Source organism: Sinocyclocheilus anshuiensis, unplaced genomic scaffold, assembly GCF_001515605.1.
Source record: "Sinocyclocheilus anshuiensis isolate Anshui unplaced genomic scaffold, SAMN03320099.WGS_v1.1 scaffold152, whole genome shotgun sequence".
NCBI lineage: Eukaryota > Metazoa > Chordata > Actinopteri > Cypriniformes > Cyprinidae > Sinocyclocheilus > Sinocyclocheilus anshuiensis.
The window spans coordinates 4,614,172-4,632,004 of NW_015555781.1; the positions used below are offsets into that span (position 1 = coordinate 4,614,172).

The 17,833-nt window shown below is 38.3% G+C and overlaps 2 protein-coding genes across 3 annotated transcripts; both read right to left on the minus strand.

Annotated features, from left to right (window-relative positions):
* Positions 1-6,327: 6,327 nt before the first annotated feature.
* LOC107674707 (uncharacterized protein C17orf53 homolog) lies at positions 6,328-14,463 on the minus strand. 2 transcript variants are annotated; one of them, XM_016468790.1, is made up of 10 exons: positions 14,238-14,463; positions 14,105-14,158; positions 12,943-13,875; positions 12,637-12,720; positions 11,594-11,731; positions 10,998-11,106; positions 10,336-10,421; positions 9,970-10,089; positions 9,521-9,725; positions 6,328-6,586 (listed from the first exon to the last, which is right to left on the minus strand). In XM_016468790.1, the coding sequence occupies exons 1-10, from the start codon at positions 14,265-14,267 to the stop codon at positions 6,528-6,530; spliced, it is 1,818 nt and encodes a 605-aa protein (XP_016324276.1). In that variant the 5' UTR covers positions 14,268-14,463; the 3' UTR covers positions 6,328-6,527. The 2 variants fall into 2 exon arrangements, with proteins under 2 accessions (XP_016324276.1, XP_016324275.1); XM_016468789.1 differs by having other exon boundaries at positions 11,594-11,734.
* Positions 14,464-14,934: 471 nt separating this feature from the next.
* On the minus strand, positions 14,935-17,289 carry LOC107674708 (40S ribosomal protein S11-like). The gene is made up of 5 exons (XM_016468791.1): positions 17,192-17,289; positions 16,255-16,389; positions 15,988-16,063; positions 15,627-15,756; positions 14,935-15,126 (listed from the first exon to the last, which is right to left on the minus strand). Exons 1-5 carry the CDS (start codon positions 17,204-17,206, stop codon positions 15,003-15,005), a joined length of 480 nt encoding a protein of 159 aa, XP_016324277.1. The 5' UTR covers positions 17,207-17,289; the 3' UTR covers positions 14,935-15,002.
* Positions 17,290-17,833: the final 544 nt, after the last annotated feature.

Sequence of the window (17,833 nt, forward strand, 5' to 3'; positions counted from 1 at the left end):
GAGACGAGACTTATGACAGATAAAATATGTTTCTAAATAAATACACGATTGTGATAGAGAATAAGAAGCTGACGTCTGATTTCTTCAGGCGGTTGTATTTACCATGTTTACTATGGAAACGTTAATGGCTAGCATGCATAGTCTTTTGCATCACTTATAAATATTTCCGCCTTGTATGGTGATCATAATCCACATCGGATCAAGTTATTTCAAACACTCGCTGCTGTCTGAAAGTGAGTTTTGAACTAAAATTATTTTACAAGTCTTTAATGCTGGTGTTATAGCTGTTAACTTTATGAAATGATACGCGGCGCTGGCGCTCTCCAGACGCGGAGAAACTCCGCCTTTGTTCATAACCACTCCTCTAACCCCAGCTGGCCCGCTTTGGCCCAAGGTTCTCGTCGGGCCAAAAAACCTGGGCCGTTGGCCCCGAGGAAGCACCGACTAGGCACGATCAAGCCCTGGAAGTGCCAGTGGAAACACGACTGGCCCTGGCACGTACTAGCATGCCCGCTTTTGGCCCGACAGTGGAAACGCTGCTATTAAAAACTTTTCCCCTCCATGTCAGCATCTGTAGGCCTACACTGTTTTTAAAACTGTTCATCTTTGTTTACCAGTAGGTTAAGCTTTTTTGACTACATGTAAGTATTTGTCGTTCAGTTTTAATCGTCCAGCAATGAATTAATCTACTAATCTAGGAAGCATCACTGAGAAGTAAAAGCCTCTAAGACGAGTAACCTGGTCTGTTAAATACTCTGCATCGTACGGTACATTTATCAGAATGTGTTCCTTTGGAGACCAGACAAGTCGTTTTGCCATTCTCAGCCCAGTACAAAACATGCCTAATTATATCTGTCTGTAGTAGCCCCTGACTCCGTTCCTCTGCCATTCAGGCTTCCCATCAACCACTTTGATATCACTATTATTCATAGTGAAATGGTCTGCTAGAGAGGTGGTGTTGTTCTTGGGAACAGGGCACTTTATTTCCAGAAGTTGTAGATGGTAGGCAGCCTTTCTCCCTCCCTTGTTGATGATGCACCATATACATCCTCAGCTTTGTGACGGCTATGTCATATATAATTATTTTCTGTTCAAGGTTTCTTCTGGTTCCTGCATTCGATCTACACTGCTCATCAGTACAAGATAGCCCTGTAATACCACTGGCCACTGCATTTTGCACCTTTCAAAAATCAGAGCATATTGTTTACTTTATTATTGCACAGTACATCACCATTAGCACTTTTTCAGAGCGAAACAATTTTGTTATAACTGAAATTTATAATTGGTTAAATATTGCTGTAAAAATACGTCTTTACATTGAATCACGCAGTCAGTGCTTGAAGTGGCCCGGCACTTCTGACATGTTGGTACTGAGTCAAAGCGTCAGTGTCTGGGTGATTAGAAATGACACTATAAAGCACACTACCCAGGAGGTCATTTGAAACCGGTAAACTTCTGGAAAGTTCAAGGAATCAGTAAGGGAATGCATTAGTAATAAGTAATAAGTTCAAAACAGCAGAAAACACTGACAATTTCATCAGAGATGTTGGAGAGAATAGTGACTCGCGTCCAGATGGCAGTAAATTATTATTTTCAGCATGTATTTGGCTTAAAAGCACGAGTGTTTTATAATGAATGCCGGTCTTTTGTGAGGGAATGCATTAGTAATAAGTAATAAGTTCAAAACAGCAGAAAACACTGACAATTTCATCAGAGATGTTGGAGAGAATAGTGACTCGCGTCCAGATGGCAGTAAATTATTATTTTCAGTGTGTATTTGGCTTAAAAGCACGAGTGTTTTATAAAGAATGCCGGCTGAAGGTGTTTTAGATTATGCGTTGGTCAGTGGTTTAGTTATTCTGAATGGATCCGTATTGTAGCATCTACAGTCAGGTTAAGGCAGCAGGTTTAGTGGTCTTTTGGTGTCTCCCTGTGGTCCTGTTTGGTATCGCAGCTTAACTGGTGCTTATTTATATTAAAATGCTCTAAACAATTTTCATTTATTTTTCTTTCTTTCGGCATTAAATACATTTGGGGTTGGAGACGTGGGGGGAGTACCGACACTTCTTTTTTTCCACTTCAAGCACTGCACGCATTTAGCCAAACTAGAAGTGTTGCTCAATTTATAAATACCCACCTTCCACAACACGGCAGCAGCATGGCTACAAGACCTGCCGGGGCCAACTACGCAGGAGCATCCAGCTGTTTCCACTACGCCGTTATTTTGTAACATTATTTTGTAACGCCGTTATTTTGTAACATAACCCACGCGATGTGATTTGGTTTATTTATAGCCTGACTCATGCATCCTCCATACGCGTACGCGTAAAGCATAATGGGTAATTTCGCGTCCCATTAAAAAGGTCTATAAGTACAGTCATTTGGAAGTTAAATGAATCAGCATTTTAAATTAATCAGTTGATTCAACTCACTCATTAAGACAGTCTCTTGCTGCCACCTACTGGCAGTTTCATATTTTAAAAAGTAGCTTATATTTTGCAGTCATTTACTATTTCTACATTTAAATGTTGTATTTAAACTTTTCATAATTTATGCAAAATCCATTTATGGATTTTGTTGATAGTAATTTCATTTGATTGTTAATAGCCACCATGTCTTTTTATTCGGCTTGAATTTATTGATTAAATAAGAACCTGACATAAGAGAACGCAGATATAACAATATTTTTTTAATACTAATAGATCTCTGGCTTTTTTTTTTTTTTTGTCAATGCTATTTCAGGGTTTTGATCTCTCATCTTAGAGAACACATCTTGCTTATTGTATTATAATTACTATTTAATATTACATCTAAACTTTGTTTGTTTGATGTTCTAGTTGAAGGCATTTGTAGTGTGTAGGGCCCAAACATAACCTCAAGCCCAGGGGCCTCCGGCCCCCTAAGTCCTGCCCTGGGCTCAGTAATGACTCTGTAAACACGCTTCAATCGGAGTCTGATCCTTAGTGCGCATGTCGCCCCCTAGTGACTGATACACATCATACAGCACACAATGCTTAAAATGCCTCTCAAAAAGACATCACTGGGGTGATTCATCTGACAGAATCTAGACGAGCCAAGAGTGCTGAGGATAAGTGAACAAATCTCTCATTTTATGAAAGAAATGAAATGTCGAATATGTCTAATTATCCCTTTAGCATAAAAATTAACATGGGGAAAGAGTCCAAATGGAAGAGGAAATATAAAAACGATGGCTGTAATTATACATACAAAGCTTTTGGAAGTAGATAAAAAAATAATAGTAAATAATAGTCAGGTAGATAAACTAAAATCTGCACCTGCTAAATCGCACATTACTGAAGATGGTGAGATGTTGGGCCAAAGCAACGGTACAAAGTTTGATCTATAAGAAAAAATATTTATAGGGTAAGATGCCTCCTTAAGAACAATGTGCATTTATTTTTAAGTTGTAATTTAGAAGTTTATCTTGTGCAGGCTGATGATGCATCAACCAATGTGTTATTAAAGGAAATGAATAGAATCACTTGCTAATTTAGTTGTTATAGCACTGACAGTAGTAGTTTACTGCTGGGGTAAATTGGCCCCCTACCTGGGGCAAGAAGCCCCCTGGCTAAATTTGACAATTATTATTATTTTTTTTTTAAAGTTTTATGGTTGTAAAATTCTAAATCAAAATTGTGTTTTGACAGTTTATTTGAATAACCTTCTGTGCTAATTTTGGAGGAGCCATCTTTAACCCAAGGGTCTAATTTTATCTTTTCACTGAGAAAAAAACTAATTTTAACTCCACAAATCAAAACATTTACATGTCCACAAATCCCTTGTTAACAAATAGACACCAAAATATTATTTATATTATTATATTCACCATAATACAATGCAATACATCACTATTTCCAGAGAGACAAAATTAGATCCGTTAACCTCAAAACTGTTTAACTGTGAATAAATCTCACAAATGTTGATATTCAGATGAAATGACAAAAATAAACATAGCATAGCCATTCATCAAAAGTGTTGAGATGAGATTTTGTACCATCTATGATCAAGAGAAACATCATAGCCTATATATATTTTATATATGTAGGGGACATTTTTTTAATACACATACATATACTCCCAGCAAATGGATTTTACTCTCCTCAGGGTATATACAGGAATCATGGAGTTAAATTTAATACCTTTTAAGACCTTTTTTAAAACTCTTTCCATACATTTTAAGACCTCATCACCACTCCAAGTTTTAACCGGTTACATCAGCAACACTTTAACTTACATTTACTATACATATATATATATATATATATATATATTGATTGTAAGATAGCACAACTAAACAGAGTTACTTTGTGATAACTCCTTATCAATACAACATAATTGAGAAGGGTGGAACGAAGCACAAGATAATTAATTGAGTGACTAACCAATGCAACCCAAGAAACAAGAATTAGACCAATAAACAAAACAACTGACAAAACTTATTGAGGAGGGAAAATAAAGCTCTCCGAGCTAACGGGAAATTAGTTCACACAGTATTTTCAAAAGATGTATTTGTCACATTAACTTTCTAAATTATAACTTTCTGCAAACCATAGCTGTTTTGTGGAACACTTCTCATGACAAACATCTGACTGGTCAGACAGTTTACTTGAGATTATGGAGTGCTTGATTTGATCAGCTTTTGATTTTGTCAGTACTGCACCTGATCGTGTCTGAATGATCATGGAAGGTAAAATAATGATCACAACTATTACATCATTTTAATTGTGCATCCCAAGCCCATGCCAGTAAAAAATAAAATAAAAAATAAAAACCGGCCCAAAGTAGCGCAACTACCATGTCCCAAATATAAAAATGTCATTTCCATCCCTAAAATACATATTTTACAGTCACTGTTATGCACATTTATCATAAACACAGCTCAAATGCTTCCTACTAGTGTGGCCCAAAACATTTAGCACAGTTTTATTACAGGTGGAATGCAAAATGTTTCAGTACAAGCATTTCAACTAAATGTAATTTATGCAATATTTTAAACCTTAAACCCACTGGGGAAAATCAACCCATGGCAACAGTTTAAAAGTAGCCCAATTACGTGGAAAACAACAACAACAACAACAACCCTGCATCCAACACGAGCTGCAGAAGTCAGATTTGACTGATCACGGGTTAAAAGTAAGGAGAGATAACTGACAAGATGTTGGAGGATTTGCTCCTCAACAGATCCCAAGCTCCTTGACAAATATCTTTTATCGTAAGATGTGCTCCCTTTACACAGTGCGCGCGCGATCGCGAAATTGAAAGTGAACTGCGACTGCGAGCGCTCATTCAAAAGGGATTTAAATAACCCCCATATTGATAGCGGCACCCTGATGCGCGAAAATTATATACAATATTAGAATGTTTGCGGGAGCAGACACAAAAATCGCGGGAGCGGATGGGAGCATGCGGTAATGGTCAGAAATTCAGCAAGAGCGCGATCAACAAGCCCCGCGCTATCACGCAGCGGCACAGTCAGTCAGTGAGCGTCATAACAGATGACGTCAAATCTTGCGGGATTCCATAAATAAACTACAAATACCTTGGAAAATGGCATTTAAGACTTTTTCAAACTTTTTAAGGGCCTTAATTTTCTCTAAATTGATTTATCAACTTTTAATACTTAAGACCCCGCAGACACCCTGTCTCCTCCACCTCAAATGATAAGTTATGCAGAAAGGACAAGAGATTTAATATTTAATCAATTAATTATTCAACAAGGTATGCCAGGGAAGACTGAATAAGTAATTGCACCTTCATGACTTTATAATCACTCACAGTGAATAAACCTAATCTAGACATCAATAATACACAGAGCGACATGCTGTTGAGACAGTGAGACCAAGACAGTGCAGAGCAATTCATGAGATATAAAGATTAATCAAGGCAGGTAAAAAATGTAAAATAAAAGATGGCGGTGAAAGACAAAGAAACAGGCAGGGACTTCCAATTATAATCAATGAAATGATCAAATAATGTCAACCACTCAAGAAATCTTGCAGTAAGACATGGAAAAGCTTTTAAACAGCGTGAACAAACCTCATTATGCCAGCCACTCTGCTAGTGCATCAAAAATGACTAATTACGCCATATGAGTCCTTTGAGGGGGAATCCAGCTGGCAAACTGTAGCCTTAATGGCTGATTTAAATTAACAAGGAAAGCTTGCCAAAAAAAAAAAAAAGGATTCAGCATTAAATTAACATTGATCTGTACAGACATGTTCCTTCCACCCATCTAATACTAGCTACAAAAGCATGTGGCATTTGTCAGCAAGACTCGATAAGTGAACACATTATTTATGGGTCTTATCGGGTATTTATTTTTTCAATTTATGCATGAGACTTATGCAAGTGATTTATGTACATATTTACAAAGGTGTACACAAAACCTGAACAAAAGTAGTCTTTGGGTAGCAGGTGTTGCTTGTTTATTAGTGTGTATGGTTATAGTATGTATTAATACGAGACATGCTCTACAATTACACTCTGTATATAAAGTGACCATGTGATCAATGTAATCCGTCATATACCTCCACAGGTAACTCCCCGAGCAGCTCATCAAGGTCATCTTAAAAGAAACATTCACACACAGATTAATACTCAAATGCATACACTCACTTCACAATTCAAAAACACCAAAGCATCTTAAAATTATAAGTTACTTATTTTCTTTCCCATCTAAATTCAAACAGACAGTACAACTGAGCACAGCATACCACCCGCTGTTTGGAAGACAAATCATTATTTGTTGAAATTTAATAGAGTCTAGTGAATTGTGTGATAAAAGCCATTAGGATAATTGCATTATTCTTATCTGAAAATCTCACATCGTATGTTCAAATAAAGCACAATGTGAACAATTCATGAATGAAAAAGAATCCAGCTTAGGGGTGTGCGATAAGCAAACATTTATCACAAATCACGATACGCTCAATTTTGGCTGATATATAGATCAGCTCATTCTAGGCCTAACAACAGCTTTAGAGTCACTAAGGTTATAGATACTACAGTAAACCCATAGTCTGGTTTTGTAAGGATGCTGAAGTAGATTCAAAAGCTTTCTTATTACTGATGTGCGAGTCCTCTTGTTTTCTTCCTCAGTGCTTTTTAGAATGTCAAGGCAGTTGAATATTGTTTAAATTAGCTTACGTATTGTGTCATTTAGGGGCCAGAAAAGAGTAACAAAATTTTGTGCCGAATTCAATTGGGTCTGGCAAAATTATGGCTTTGCTTGTCTATGTTTGTGCTGTTCCAGACCAAAATATATGACTGTGGAAGTTGTCCCAAAAACATGATTATCCAACTATTGTCTCAAGTTCCAGAGTTACCAACATAGTTCAACGATTCTGCGTTTCCCGAAACCACAGTTCCAATCAACATTCGCAAACAGCATTGCAAATTTGTGTTTGAAACTACGTATCTCAATCTGTGGTCACATAAGCATAGCAAACCAACTATAATAATCAGACATTAATTGAATTCTCAAAGCTATTAATTACCAGAGATTACTCCACCACCTGTACGTGATGTCATTTACAACAGTCCAATATTGTTAAACCAACATGGTTCAAATGATGGAGGAACAACCATGTGACTAGCTAGTTATTTTTTTCCCAATTATGAATCATTCTATGACGGTTAAGTAGCGAATTTTATTGTTGTATGGGAAACAAATCAGAGCAAATTTTGTTTGGCAGCGGAAAATATGAAGCAGAGTGTTTACAGAACACTTAGTGCGTTTACACTTGGCAGGTTTGGTTCAATTAAAACTCACTCTGATGCGGTTCGTTTGAGTAAGTGTAAATGCTGCCATCAGAACTTGCGCACTAAACAATCAGACCAAGACCAATCTTTTCAGGGGGGTGTCGGTCCACTTTCAAATGAACTCTGGTGCGAGTCGAATGATATATGAACCGAAAACGAACCAAAAATATCCTGTGATGTTACAAGATGTGAGCCAAAAAAGACAGAATGCTCAAGCATAACTGATCTCATCTTCCCGTCTTATAGAAGTTATGCTGCCCATTACAGTTACAGGCGTCAGAGCCGCAGTCTCCTTGCAGCAGATCTCCATGTGCAATGGAGGAATTCCTGCTGCTGTTTTGACTCCTTTGCACATTTTATAAGCTCTTTGTAAGTTATCAGCCGGTAAAAATACCACCACATATGTACACATACAAAGAGTGCATTTAGCCCAGCACAAAGCAGTTTAGTTTTCAAAATATATGCCATAAACACTGTCCAATTAGGTTGTGCCCGTATCTATATGCCTTTTATTTTGTATCTTTAGGTTTGGTGTTAAAAATGACAGGGAGAATGCTAAGCGAACCAGGACTAAATGCAATTTTTTTTTTTTGGACCGGACCAAAAGAGCCAAACTCCAAGTGTAAACACTAGGGCTGGGTTTTGACACAAATTTCACGATTCGATTCACAAGTTTGCGATTCGATTCGATTCAGTATAGATTATTTTGGATATATATCAGGTACAGCACATGCCAAATTTTCTCAAGGAAAAAACTAATGCTGTAAAATATACATGAGAGTCAGTTGGTACTACATTACTATAATATTGAAGGTTAAAATTGACTGATTTGTTAAAATTACACTTAATGAAGTTTTTAAAATAATAAAGTTACAATGACATAATATTTCTACTTCAATTCGTTTTTTTAAATATAAACTGGTGGCTGTCATAAAAACTTGGATTTATTCAAACATAAAACATTGAAGAACAGTAAAATTTATAATGAATATGTTATTTGATGCATATATAGCAAAATGCCCCTCTCTACAGTTTATTTTTCTATCTGACTAATGAGTTTATGGTCACCGAATATGTTTTTCTGAGGTAAATGTGACTTGTTTACAAAATGTTATATTGACGTCTTTGCGCGGCTGAAACACTGATTGAGCGATTACTTGAGACAGGATACGGATTGTAAAGTTGTACTCTTTCTTTTAACTTACCTTCAGATGTTTAGTCATGAATATTTTGTGCTGAAACTGGTATTAATGTGGAGGAGACGACCAGTTCACGTGCGCCTCGCCTGTTGAACTGAGGCACTACAGCGATCTGTCACTCCACATTAAACAGCGCCAAAACGCCATTTATTGTTTGAATACTGCAATACAATGGACAGAATTTGAAATCTGAGACTTTGTTTCATATTAAAAGTACCAAAGCACAATGCTTATTGCGATATATTGAATGGGAAGTCCCCTTCAATGTTCCGTCCATTAACTGAAAACAGGCTAGACTAATCGATTCTTGGGATTTAAGAATCAATATCGTTCCGTAAAAATGAGAATCGATATTTTTTTACCCAGCCCTAGTAAACACACCCTTAAAGCAGGAAAAAGTAATCGGTCACTCCACTCCACTCACATACTCAATAACACACCAGCTTTCAGTCAGTACATTGCTTTGAGATTAAAACGGCACTCTTGCTTCAAGTTGCTTGTGTGATATTGCTCAATTGATGATACTCCAACATACACACCTGTGTCCCATGCTGTGTCTCCTGTTGGTCCGGACACTGTAGGTGCTTGACAGAGCTCATTAGAGACAGCTGCGGTGTCTAAACCATCAGCAGCCCAGTTTTCCTCAAAAGCATTTTCACTGTCGTCTTCATCATCAAACTGGAGCTCCATCTGAGAGACCGGGCCCCCTGCAGGCCTTGTGGGTTCACTATACAATGCAAGCTCCTGCATGTACGTACATGCAACAACCGGGGTGAAATGAACACAAAACAAATAATAAAGACAACACCACAAATTGTTTAATTAAGCAATATTTTGGAAAGCGATCATCTCCTGAAGACAGTTAATTCACCAACAAACAAGCAAAATGTTGGAGACCACAATATCAGGCTCATTAAACACCTGAAGAAAGGCTTTTGAAAATACAAAAAAGTAATAATACCCTTGAGAACAGAACAAGGTGACTCACTAGCGGAGGGTGGGATGGCTGGGAGTTATGGAAGACCCCATCAGGTGGGTATATCCTGAGAAGGTTATTGGGTGTGACGTTCAGGTAGTGATTTCGGTGTGATGGTGAAAATACACCAACCTTTAAAAAATAATGAGAATTGTGTAGAGGACCACAGTAGAGGACTGGAAATGATAGAGAAGAGTGAAGAACTGAATCTAAAAATATTGTGAGCCCAATCTTGTATTGCCCACAGCTCTGCATGCGCTATCTGTTAAGCCATGGCTCAGAGTAATAATAATGAGTAAATTAAAACAACTTCTGGTGTAATCTAAAGTTCATATTATTTCCTATGATAGTCTATAATGAGGTCTGAAATATAGTTACTTGTTTGAGTAGTAACACAGCTCCTGTCTTGAGCTCTCCCAGTCTTTCCTCTACCAGGCGACGATGAACCGTACCCTGCATCTCACCTTCAGAGTGCAAAAGAAAAAAACAGAAAGAGAGAAGTCAAAAAAAGACTTCTGGAAATAAGAGTGCAATCAGACCAAGAACACCAGCTCAGTCAGTGACCCCCTGATTTCAGTCACTGTGATTGTGTGAGAGAGAGAACAAGAGGATATGGTCACCCATATCATCATGGAGAAAGTAAGCGGTGTTTTATTGTTTATATATACACATACCAAGTCAAACTTTGGACACAATATTTCTTACTGAATTTGTTTGTAATTATATTAAACATTTTTTAAATACTTAAGCAACTTAAGAAATTTCAGTTTTGAATTATATTTATATGTATTTTATTATTATTATTATTATAGAAAGCTGCAACAAGTACACAGTATACAATACTAAATGTGTTGTTTAAAATGGGGTGCATTTTAAACAACTCATTTAGCCTCATGAAGTTGGATGAGGAAAAAAAAATGTCTGCAAAAGGGTGGTGATTATGAAGCAGCTAAAATATAGTTTTCATTTGTTTAGTCACTAGATACTTTCAGCTAATAATGTTTGCCTGGTGGTGTACATTATACCCTAATTATTAGTACCTGTGGGATCTCTGAAGACGGCCTTCTCATCTGCTTGAGTGTGTGCGATACTCTTCAAGACGACAGCCATATTAGGGACCTTATTCTTAGCTAGCTGCCTGAGAGCAGTCTGGTGTGTGTGTGAGAGTTATAAGTCAGAAATAAGCACCAAAGAAAAACGAGAGAATAAAAGAAAAAGCATAAGTTGCAGCACAGCCTCAAGGCCATTGGTAATAAATCAAGTGAAAAGCTATTCAGCATTTGTCAGCCTAATGAATATTTAACACACGTGTACCATTAGCAGAGGATCGTTAAGACACACTGGGCAAAACACATTAAAATTACATTAATAATCACTTTAAGGTGACTGATGACAACAGTGATTATGTTTGTGTTAATCATTTAGGGAGCTGAGATTCCTCATTTGTCCTGATTATAGCTATGGACTTCCACTTTAGGCATAAATAAAAGCAATACAAATATTTACTGAACAAATCCGGATAAAAACTACGAAATCTGCAGACGAACAAAGTTCTATCCTTAACAATATTGATAGCACGACCACTCAAATAAGCTCATTTAAATACACAGTGTGCTGTGAGATTTCTGTAGCTCACCTTGCGGAGTACCATGACAACACTGTAAGAGTGCAGAAAGCAAGAAGGGTTCTTCTCGTCCAATCCCACCTCAGCCTTCATCACTGCCCATGGACCCCTGCTGAACTCCTCTTCCTCACTCACCTGAGAGCTGGAAACCTGCTGTGAAAAATGGACACCCTGTCTGATGAGTGCAAGTTTGTGAGTATGTGTGAGAGAAAGTGGACCTGTGAGCGATTCCACATAACTGTGGAATAATGTAAAAAAAAAATAAAGAGCGAGAACGAGAAATGGCAATAAAAAGAAAAAAGGAGGAATTCACAATATCTTGGCACCATATCATATTTTTTCCCTATCGGTATCAACTAAGATTGGATATTTAATTGTTGATGCAATTTTTACATGTGTGTGCCATCATTTAACACTAAACACTTTAATAACACTACTAAATATAACATTTAGAAAATATTTAAATAAATGCCCATTTCATAATGTTGTGATGCATAAAAATTCACCTGTAGCATTTAAAATAACTGATTTTATTTATTTATTTTTTAATCAGCCAGAATTGGTGCAAACATTAATTATTTACTTTTAAGTAATGTTTGTTTATATCAATTTAAGTCTCCTTACACTGGAAATGTATTTTCAGTACTACTTATATACTATTATTTATTTAAATTTTGAATTGGCTTTTAGATTTGTATACATTGTTTTCATTTTCATTTTAGCTTAAGTTTTAGTAATTCTGTTACATGCTTCTGTCATTATTTGTTTTATTATTATAACTTTAGAAAGTTATTTTTATTTCACTTGTAGTTATAGTAATTTAAATAAAACTTCAAAACCACTGAGAGTTAGTTCAGTTGGTTTCTGATTTTTGTTTGTTTTTTTAATCTAATATTTCTATTATTTTAGATTTATTTCAACCAAAAAAATGATTTTTAGTTTTAGCTAACAATAACAATGCTGGAATAAACAGCACAATAAAATGTGCCACTACAAGTCTCAAGTCTATCGACAGTAGTTTAATCTGGAATGTGGAAGATCCCATATTTACATACATTACTTCTTAGCTGAGCAACAGCTCCATTTGCAGGCGTCTGAGGAACTGACACAACAATGTCATCAAGACTCCGTCCACTGACCTACAAGACAACAAACAGAAATTAAACCATGCAAATTAAAATAAATCAGAAATTCTATGTCAGTCATGAGAAAGCAATGGAAATTTCCAGATTGCAGGGTACAGAACAATAATAAACATCGGTTTTAAAGAGAAATAGCCTTGCAGTACACTAAATAACAGTTCTGAGCAGTACATATTGTTTGACATTAAGAATAATCAGCTAAAATAGCGCTTAGCTGACCTGTAGTGGTAGTGCTCCTGCCGGGCCAGCAAAACAACGTGCTTTGGCTGGCATCATGCGACTCTGTGGTCTCCGAGGTGTCTTATTGGCTGCAGACACCGGCTGAACCAGGTGATTGGTCAGGACAGGCGTGTTGAGAGGACGAGGTGTAAATGTGGAAGAGGAATCAGTAGTGGAAGACACAGAGTGGAAAAGAGACCCTCGGGGCTGCAGCGGGGTCCTTGGTGTCGAAGCGCCCCTCTGGCACTGAGGCGACACAACTGGAGGCTTGGGAGTCACAGGTCTGGGGAATCGCAAGACTGGTGTTGCGGGGCCACGCATGTGATTTGCATTCTGCATAGGGGTAGATGGACACGTGGAGCCTGGGATGGTGGACACGAATGAGGTGTTGACTAAGGGCCGTGTAATTGACACTGAGGAGGTAGCACCAAACCTGCCATGATAGGGCACTTCTGGTGCTGACGGCCTCATCCGTTTAGTGGGTGAAATGTTGTCCAGTGGTGCAGCTGGATTATTTTGTAGCTCAGAAACCATCGGAGGAATGCTATCCAGTTCCTCCAGATCCACATCCCAGTCGTCAAAGTCATCCTGAGGAGGGAGGTCTCTCTGCAAGACACTGAGAGATGCTTGGGGTGGAGGGTTTATTAGGTTAGAGGAAGGTTGCAGGGATGACGCGGGCACTCGGAGAAAAGAAACGGAGGCAGAGATTGACTGACGGCAAGGCATGGAGAGATCTGGTAGGGCGTTGATAGTGCCACATGCTGGGGTACGAAGAGTCAGAACAGAACCAGATTCAGATGGATTTTCCCCAGGGCCTGATGACAAGCTAACGGAGCTCTGCTGTACATGTAAGGATTCAGATGATGGTGCTACAAAAGGAGTGGAAGAAGATGTGTGCTCTGATGAACGCGTCCAATCAGCTTCAAGCAAATCCTACAGCTGAAAAATGATGGATGCCAAGATAACCAAGCAAATACGTGTTGTTGTCATTTGTAAATAAAACTCCTAAAAGGCAGAATATACCGAAATACAAATTATAGTCTGTCATATTATTACCAAGCACATTATAAGATGTAACGTTACAGTTAACGTGGAGGTGGCATTACTCAATTGTACTAACACCCTTTAAAATGCATTTCAAAACTAAAAGTAAATTCCAAACCTCATCATCAAACTCCTCTCCAACGGTAAACAAGCCCTTCCATTTATTACAAGCCTGTATCAACAAACAATGAATATCATCATCAACAATCAGTTTAGTTTACAAATTAGCTAGCTGTTTGCACATAGCTTACCCTGGCTGTCATGCCTGTTCTGATAATCATAAGAGCAGATATATAACGCGACAAACATGGACTATTAATGTAAGCAACTATCCGTTGAAAGTTTTGTTCTCATTAGATACGCAGACATTGAAAAACACCGAATATACACCGTATAATCTCCGATTTCGCGCCGCAAGGTTCAAACACGGACGTATGCAGGTGACGCGTTTTGTTGCCGCGCTGAGCACTAGTGAAGCAGCACCATCTGCTGGAGGAGTCCTGCACTGCTATTGATGAGGCCAACAACACTTCGGTGTAGAAGTAGCATAATGAGGGAAAAATTGTGCAATACTTGCCCCATTCAGATTTAGCCGAGATTATTGGCAATGGCGAAAAAGATGTTACTTTAATTTACACTGTGCTAATAGCACCGAAGACTAAGCAAATGGCATCTATTTTTTACTTCATCGAGTTCAAATAGTATCTGGTTTTTATTACAGCAACTGCCAAGAAATATTAATGGACTTTCCCACGTACAATCAGATGTAGAGTACTCATTAAATGGGAGGATATGCAGACATTTCTAAATGTGCACATGCAAATAGCAAATAGCTAGACGCTCTAACCATTAGGCCACGACTTCCCCTATTGATGTTGAGGGGCATATAAGAGCAGGATGCTTTTGCAAAGTGACTTGGAGACTAAATCAACAGTAAAAACAAACCGATTTAAAGAACAGCTTTTTTATTTTATTTTCCACAAACAATACAGAGGTGCCATATTGTTAAAACAGTTCTAGAACTTCTGGAACTGCTTCTTGGCTCCAGCTGCCTTGGTGACCTTCAGGACGTTGAACCTCACCGTCTTGCTGAGGGGTCGGCATTCTCCAACTGTAACGATGTCACCTAAAGTCACGTCCCTAAACAAATGGAGAACATTGATAAATAAGAATAACTTTCAGCAATTAGACCTTATACAAATATCTCACAAACTAAACTACTTATAAACCTTGAATGCAAAGAAACCCTTTAGGTCAGGGGTCACCAAACTCTGTCCCGGAGGGCCGGAGTCCTGCAGAGTTTAGCTCAAACTTGCCTCAACACACCTGCCTGGAAGTTTCAAGTATACCTAGTACGACCTTGATTAGCTGGTTCTGGTGTGTTTGATTAGGGTTGGAGCTAAACGCCGCAGGACACCGGCCCACCAGGACAGAGTTTGGAGACCCCTGTTTTAGGTATTATCGGCTGCATCAGTGATGCCGTAAGGCAGTGTCGTCAGAGCCTGACAGACTTGGAAGACCATCGTGAGAAAAAACATCATTTGCAGCTCACCACCTATTTAGAGCATGTGTTCAAATGCACAAAAAGGTATACAAAAATGTATCAGCCCCTAAAGAAAGCTCCAACGGAGAAACTTTACCTGAAGCATGGGGAGAGGTGGACAGACATGTTCTTATGTCTCTTCTCAAAACGGTTGTACTTGCGGATGTAATGCAAGTAGTCCCGCCTGATGACGATGGTCCTCTGCATCTTCATCTTGGTTACCACACCTGGAAAAAGGTGACAGCAGTTCACATATGTTGTATATCAATGGCCAGCATACAGAATCTTTGATTATCCAAAAAGGACTAAGACACACAAAAATGAGACACAGGGAAGCATCAGTTAAGCCATTAGGCATTACCCTCAAAACCCAAAGGGTTCGGAAGACCATCGTGAGATAAGACATCATCTGCACCCTAAATAAAACTACAATTAGCCAGCAAAGTACACAGACTTACCAGACAGAATTCGGCCTCTGATGGACACGTTTCCTGTGAAGGGGCATTTCTTATCAATATAAGTGCCTGCAATAGCCTGGGGAAATAAAGCACAAGAACTTTAGTCATCTGAACTCAACTTGAAGTTACACAGTAAGCATATACAACTGCATCAGCATTGCCAAAAGGCAGTATCCTCAGAGCTCTCTTGGGAGTCTAGGAAGACCATCGTGAGAAAAGACATCACCTGCGATGAAAAGTTTCGCTGGCACGCAAAAACAAGCTCACCTCTCTGGGGGTTTTGAAGCCCAAGCCGACGTTTCTGTGATAACGCGGGAGCTTCTCTTTGCCACTTCCTTCAACAGCCAGAACCCGCTTCTTGTTCTGGAAGATGGTGGGCTGTTTCTGATAAGCCCTCTCGTTCTGAAACAAGACCACAAGCACAGACTCTTGTCACAAGGCTTAAAAACTAATATATATGCTGGAATAGCTTTGATGGAAAGTTATAGACCACAAAAGTGTGATTAAGGTTTCCGCTGGATATTCTGGACTACAACACCAAACCCCAATACGTTTTAGAGCCAAGTGTTTTCCCAAATTAAAAAGCTGTCAAAACACATCAGGGATTTTATGCTGCATCAGTGATGCCGTAAGGCAGTGTCGTCAGAGCCTGAGAGACTTGGAAGACCATCGTGAGAAAAAACATCATTTGCATCTTCATGCCCATTCAGAGCGCGTGTACAAATCCACAAAGACGGTCTACAAATGTTTTCTGGACTCAAGTGACACAGATAACGTCAACACTGTCATAAGGCGGTATCTTTGTAACTCCTATTCCTCCAGAATTATTAGTAACATTATATCCATGTGCTATCCATGCCTTGCTGACAAATTCGGTTATTTTACATCTCAATAAGATAGTCAGCAGACAAAAAAGCTATTTTATTTATATCATAACTTTACACCAAATAAACAGTTGCGTGTTTAAGAAACCACTTTCTGCTGGTCGGGTGAGGCAAGGCCGCACGCCTTCCCGTTCAACAACGCTTCCTACCCGTTAGCCGGGGATGGAAAACACATTCTAATCTTCAGCGTGATCCATTTGGTCACGATTGCCTCTATGATGGTTTCTTTGCTGTTTATCTCCCAGAATTTGTGGCTTTGCGCTTAAGTCTAAGGTGAAATCAAACGTGTTTTCATGACCACGCCGTTTGGACTCACGTACCTGTGTGTCCGCCATCTTCGCCAGCCGAGTTGTAAAGAGGACTACACATGCGCGAGACAGACGGAAGAGAGGTTTCCGCGGACATGACGACACACTGTGGGAGGGGCCGAACTAAACATGTTCGCTTCATGATTTACATTTAAACAACTTTAAAATCGTGTGGTGGGTTACCGTCTAAATTCAGTGTTGAGAAGGTATTGAATTCTTTAATCTCTCATATTTCTTTACTGTGACGCAAATAAAAAAAAACAAATTAGGTTCAAAATTATAATAAATATCATAACATATGTTTGGGCATAATATAAATACAGTAAACGTATGGTCTAGGATGCCGAAAGAAATATGAAATTTGATTTTTAATGTGATTCTACACTGATGGAGTATGAAAAATAAAAATAAATGCAATGATAGATCAGTCATTCTTGAGAAGTGGGACAAAACAGGGTGCAAAATTGAAAAAATAAAACCTTGCATAATAATGAGAAAATTAAATTAAGGTGATAATTGTGTTAAATACATTCTATTATTAATCCCTCATGACATTTAAAATTGAATTTTTATTTTTTTTTAAACCTAATAGCAGTTACCCTTGCTGGACCTGTTTTGTCCCATGTCTTAACAATGACTGAGATATAGATCTAA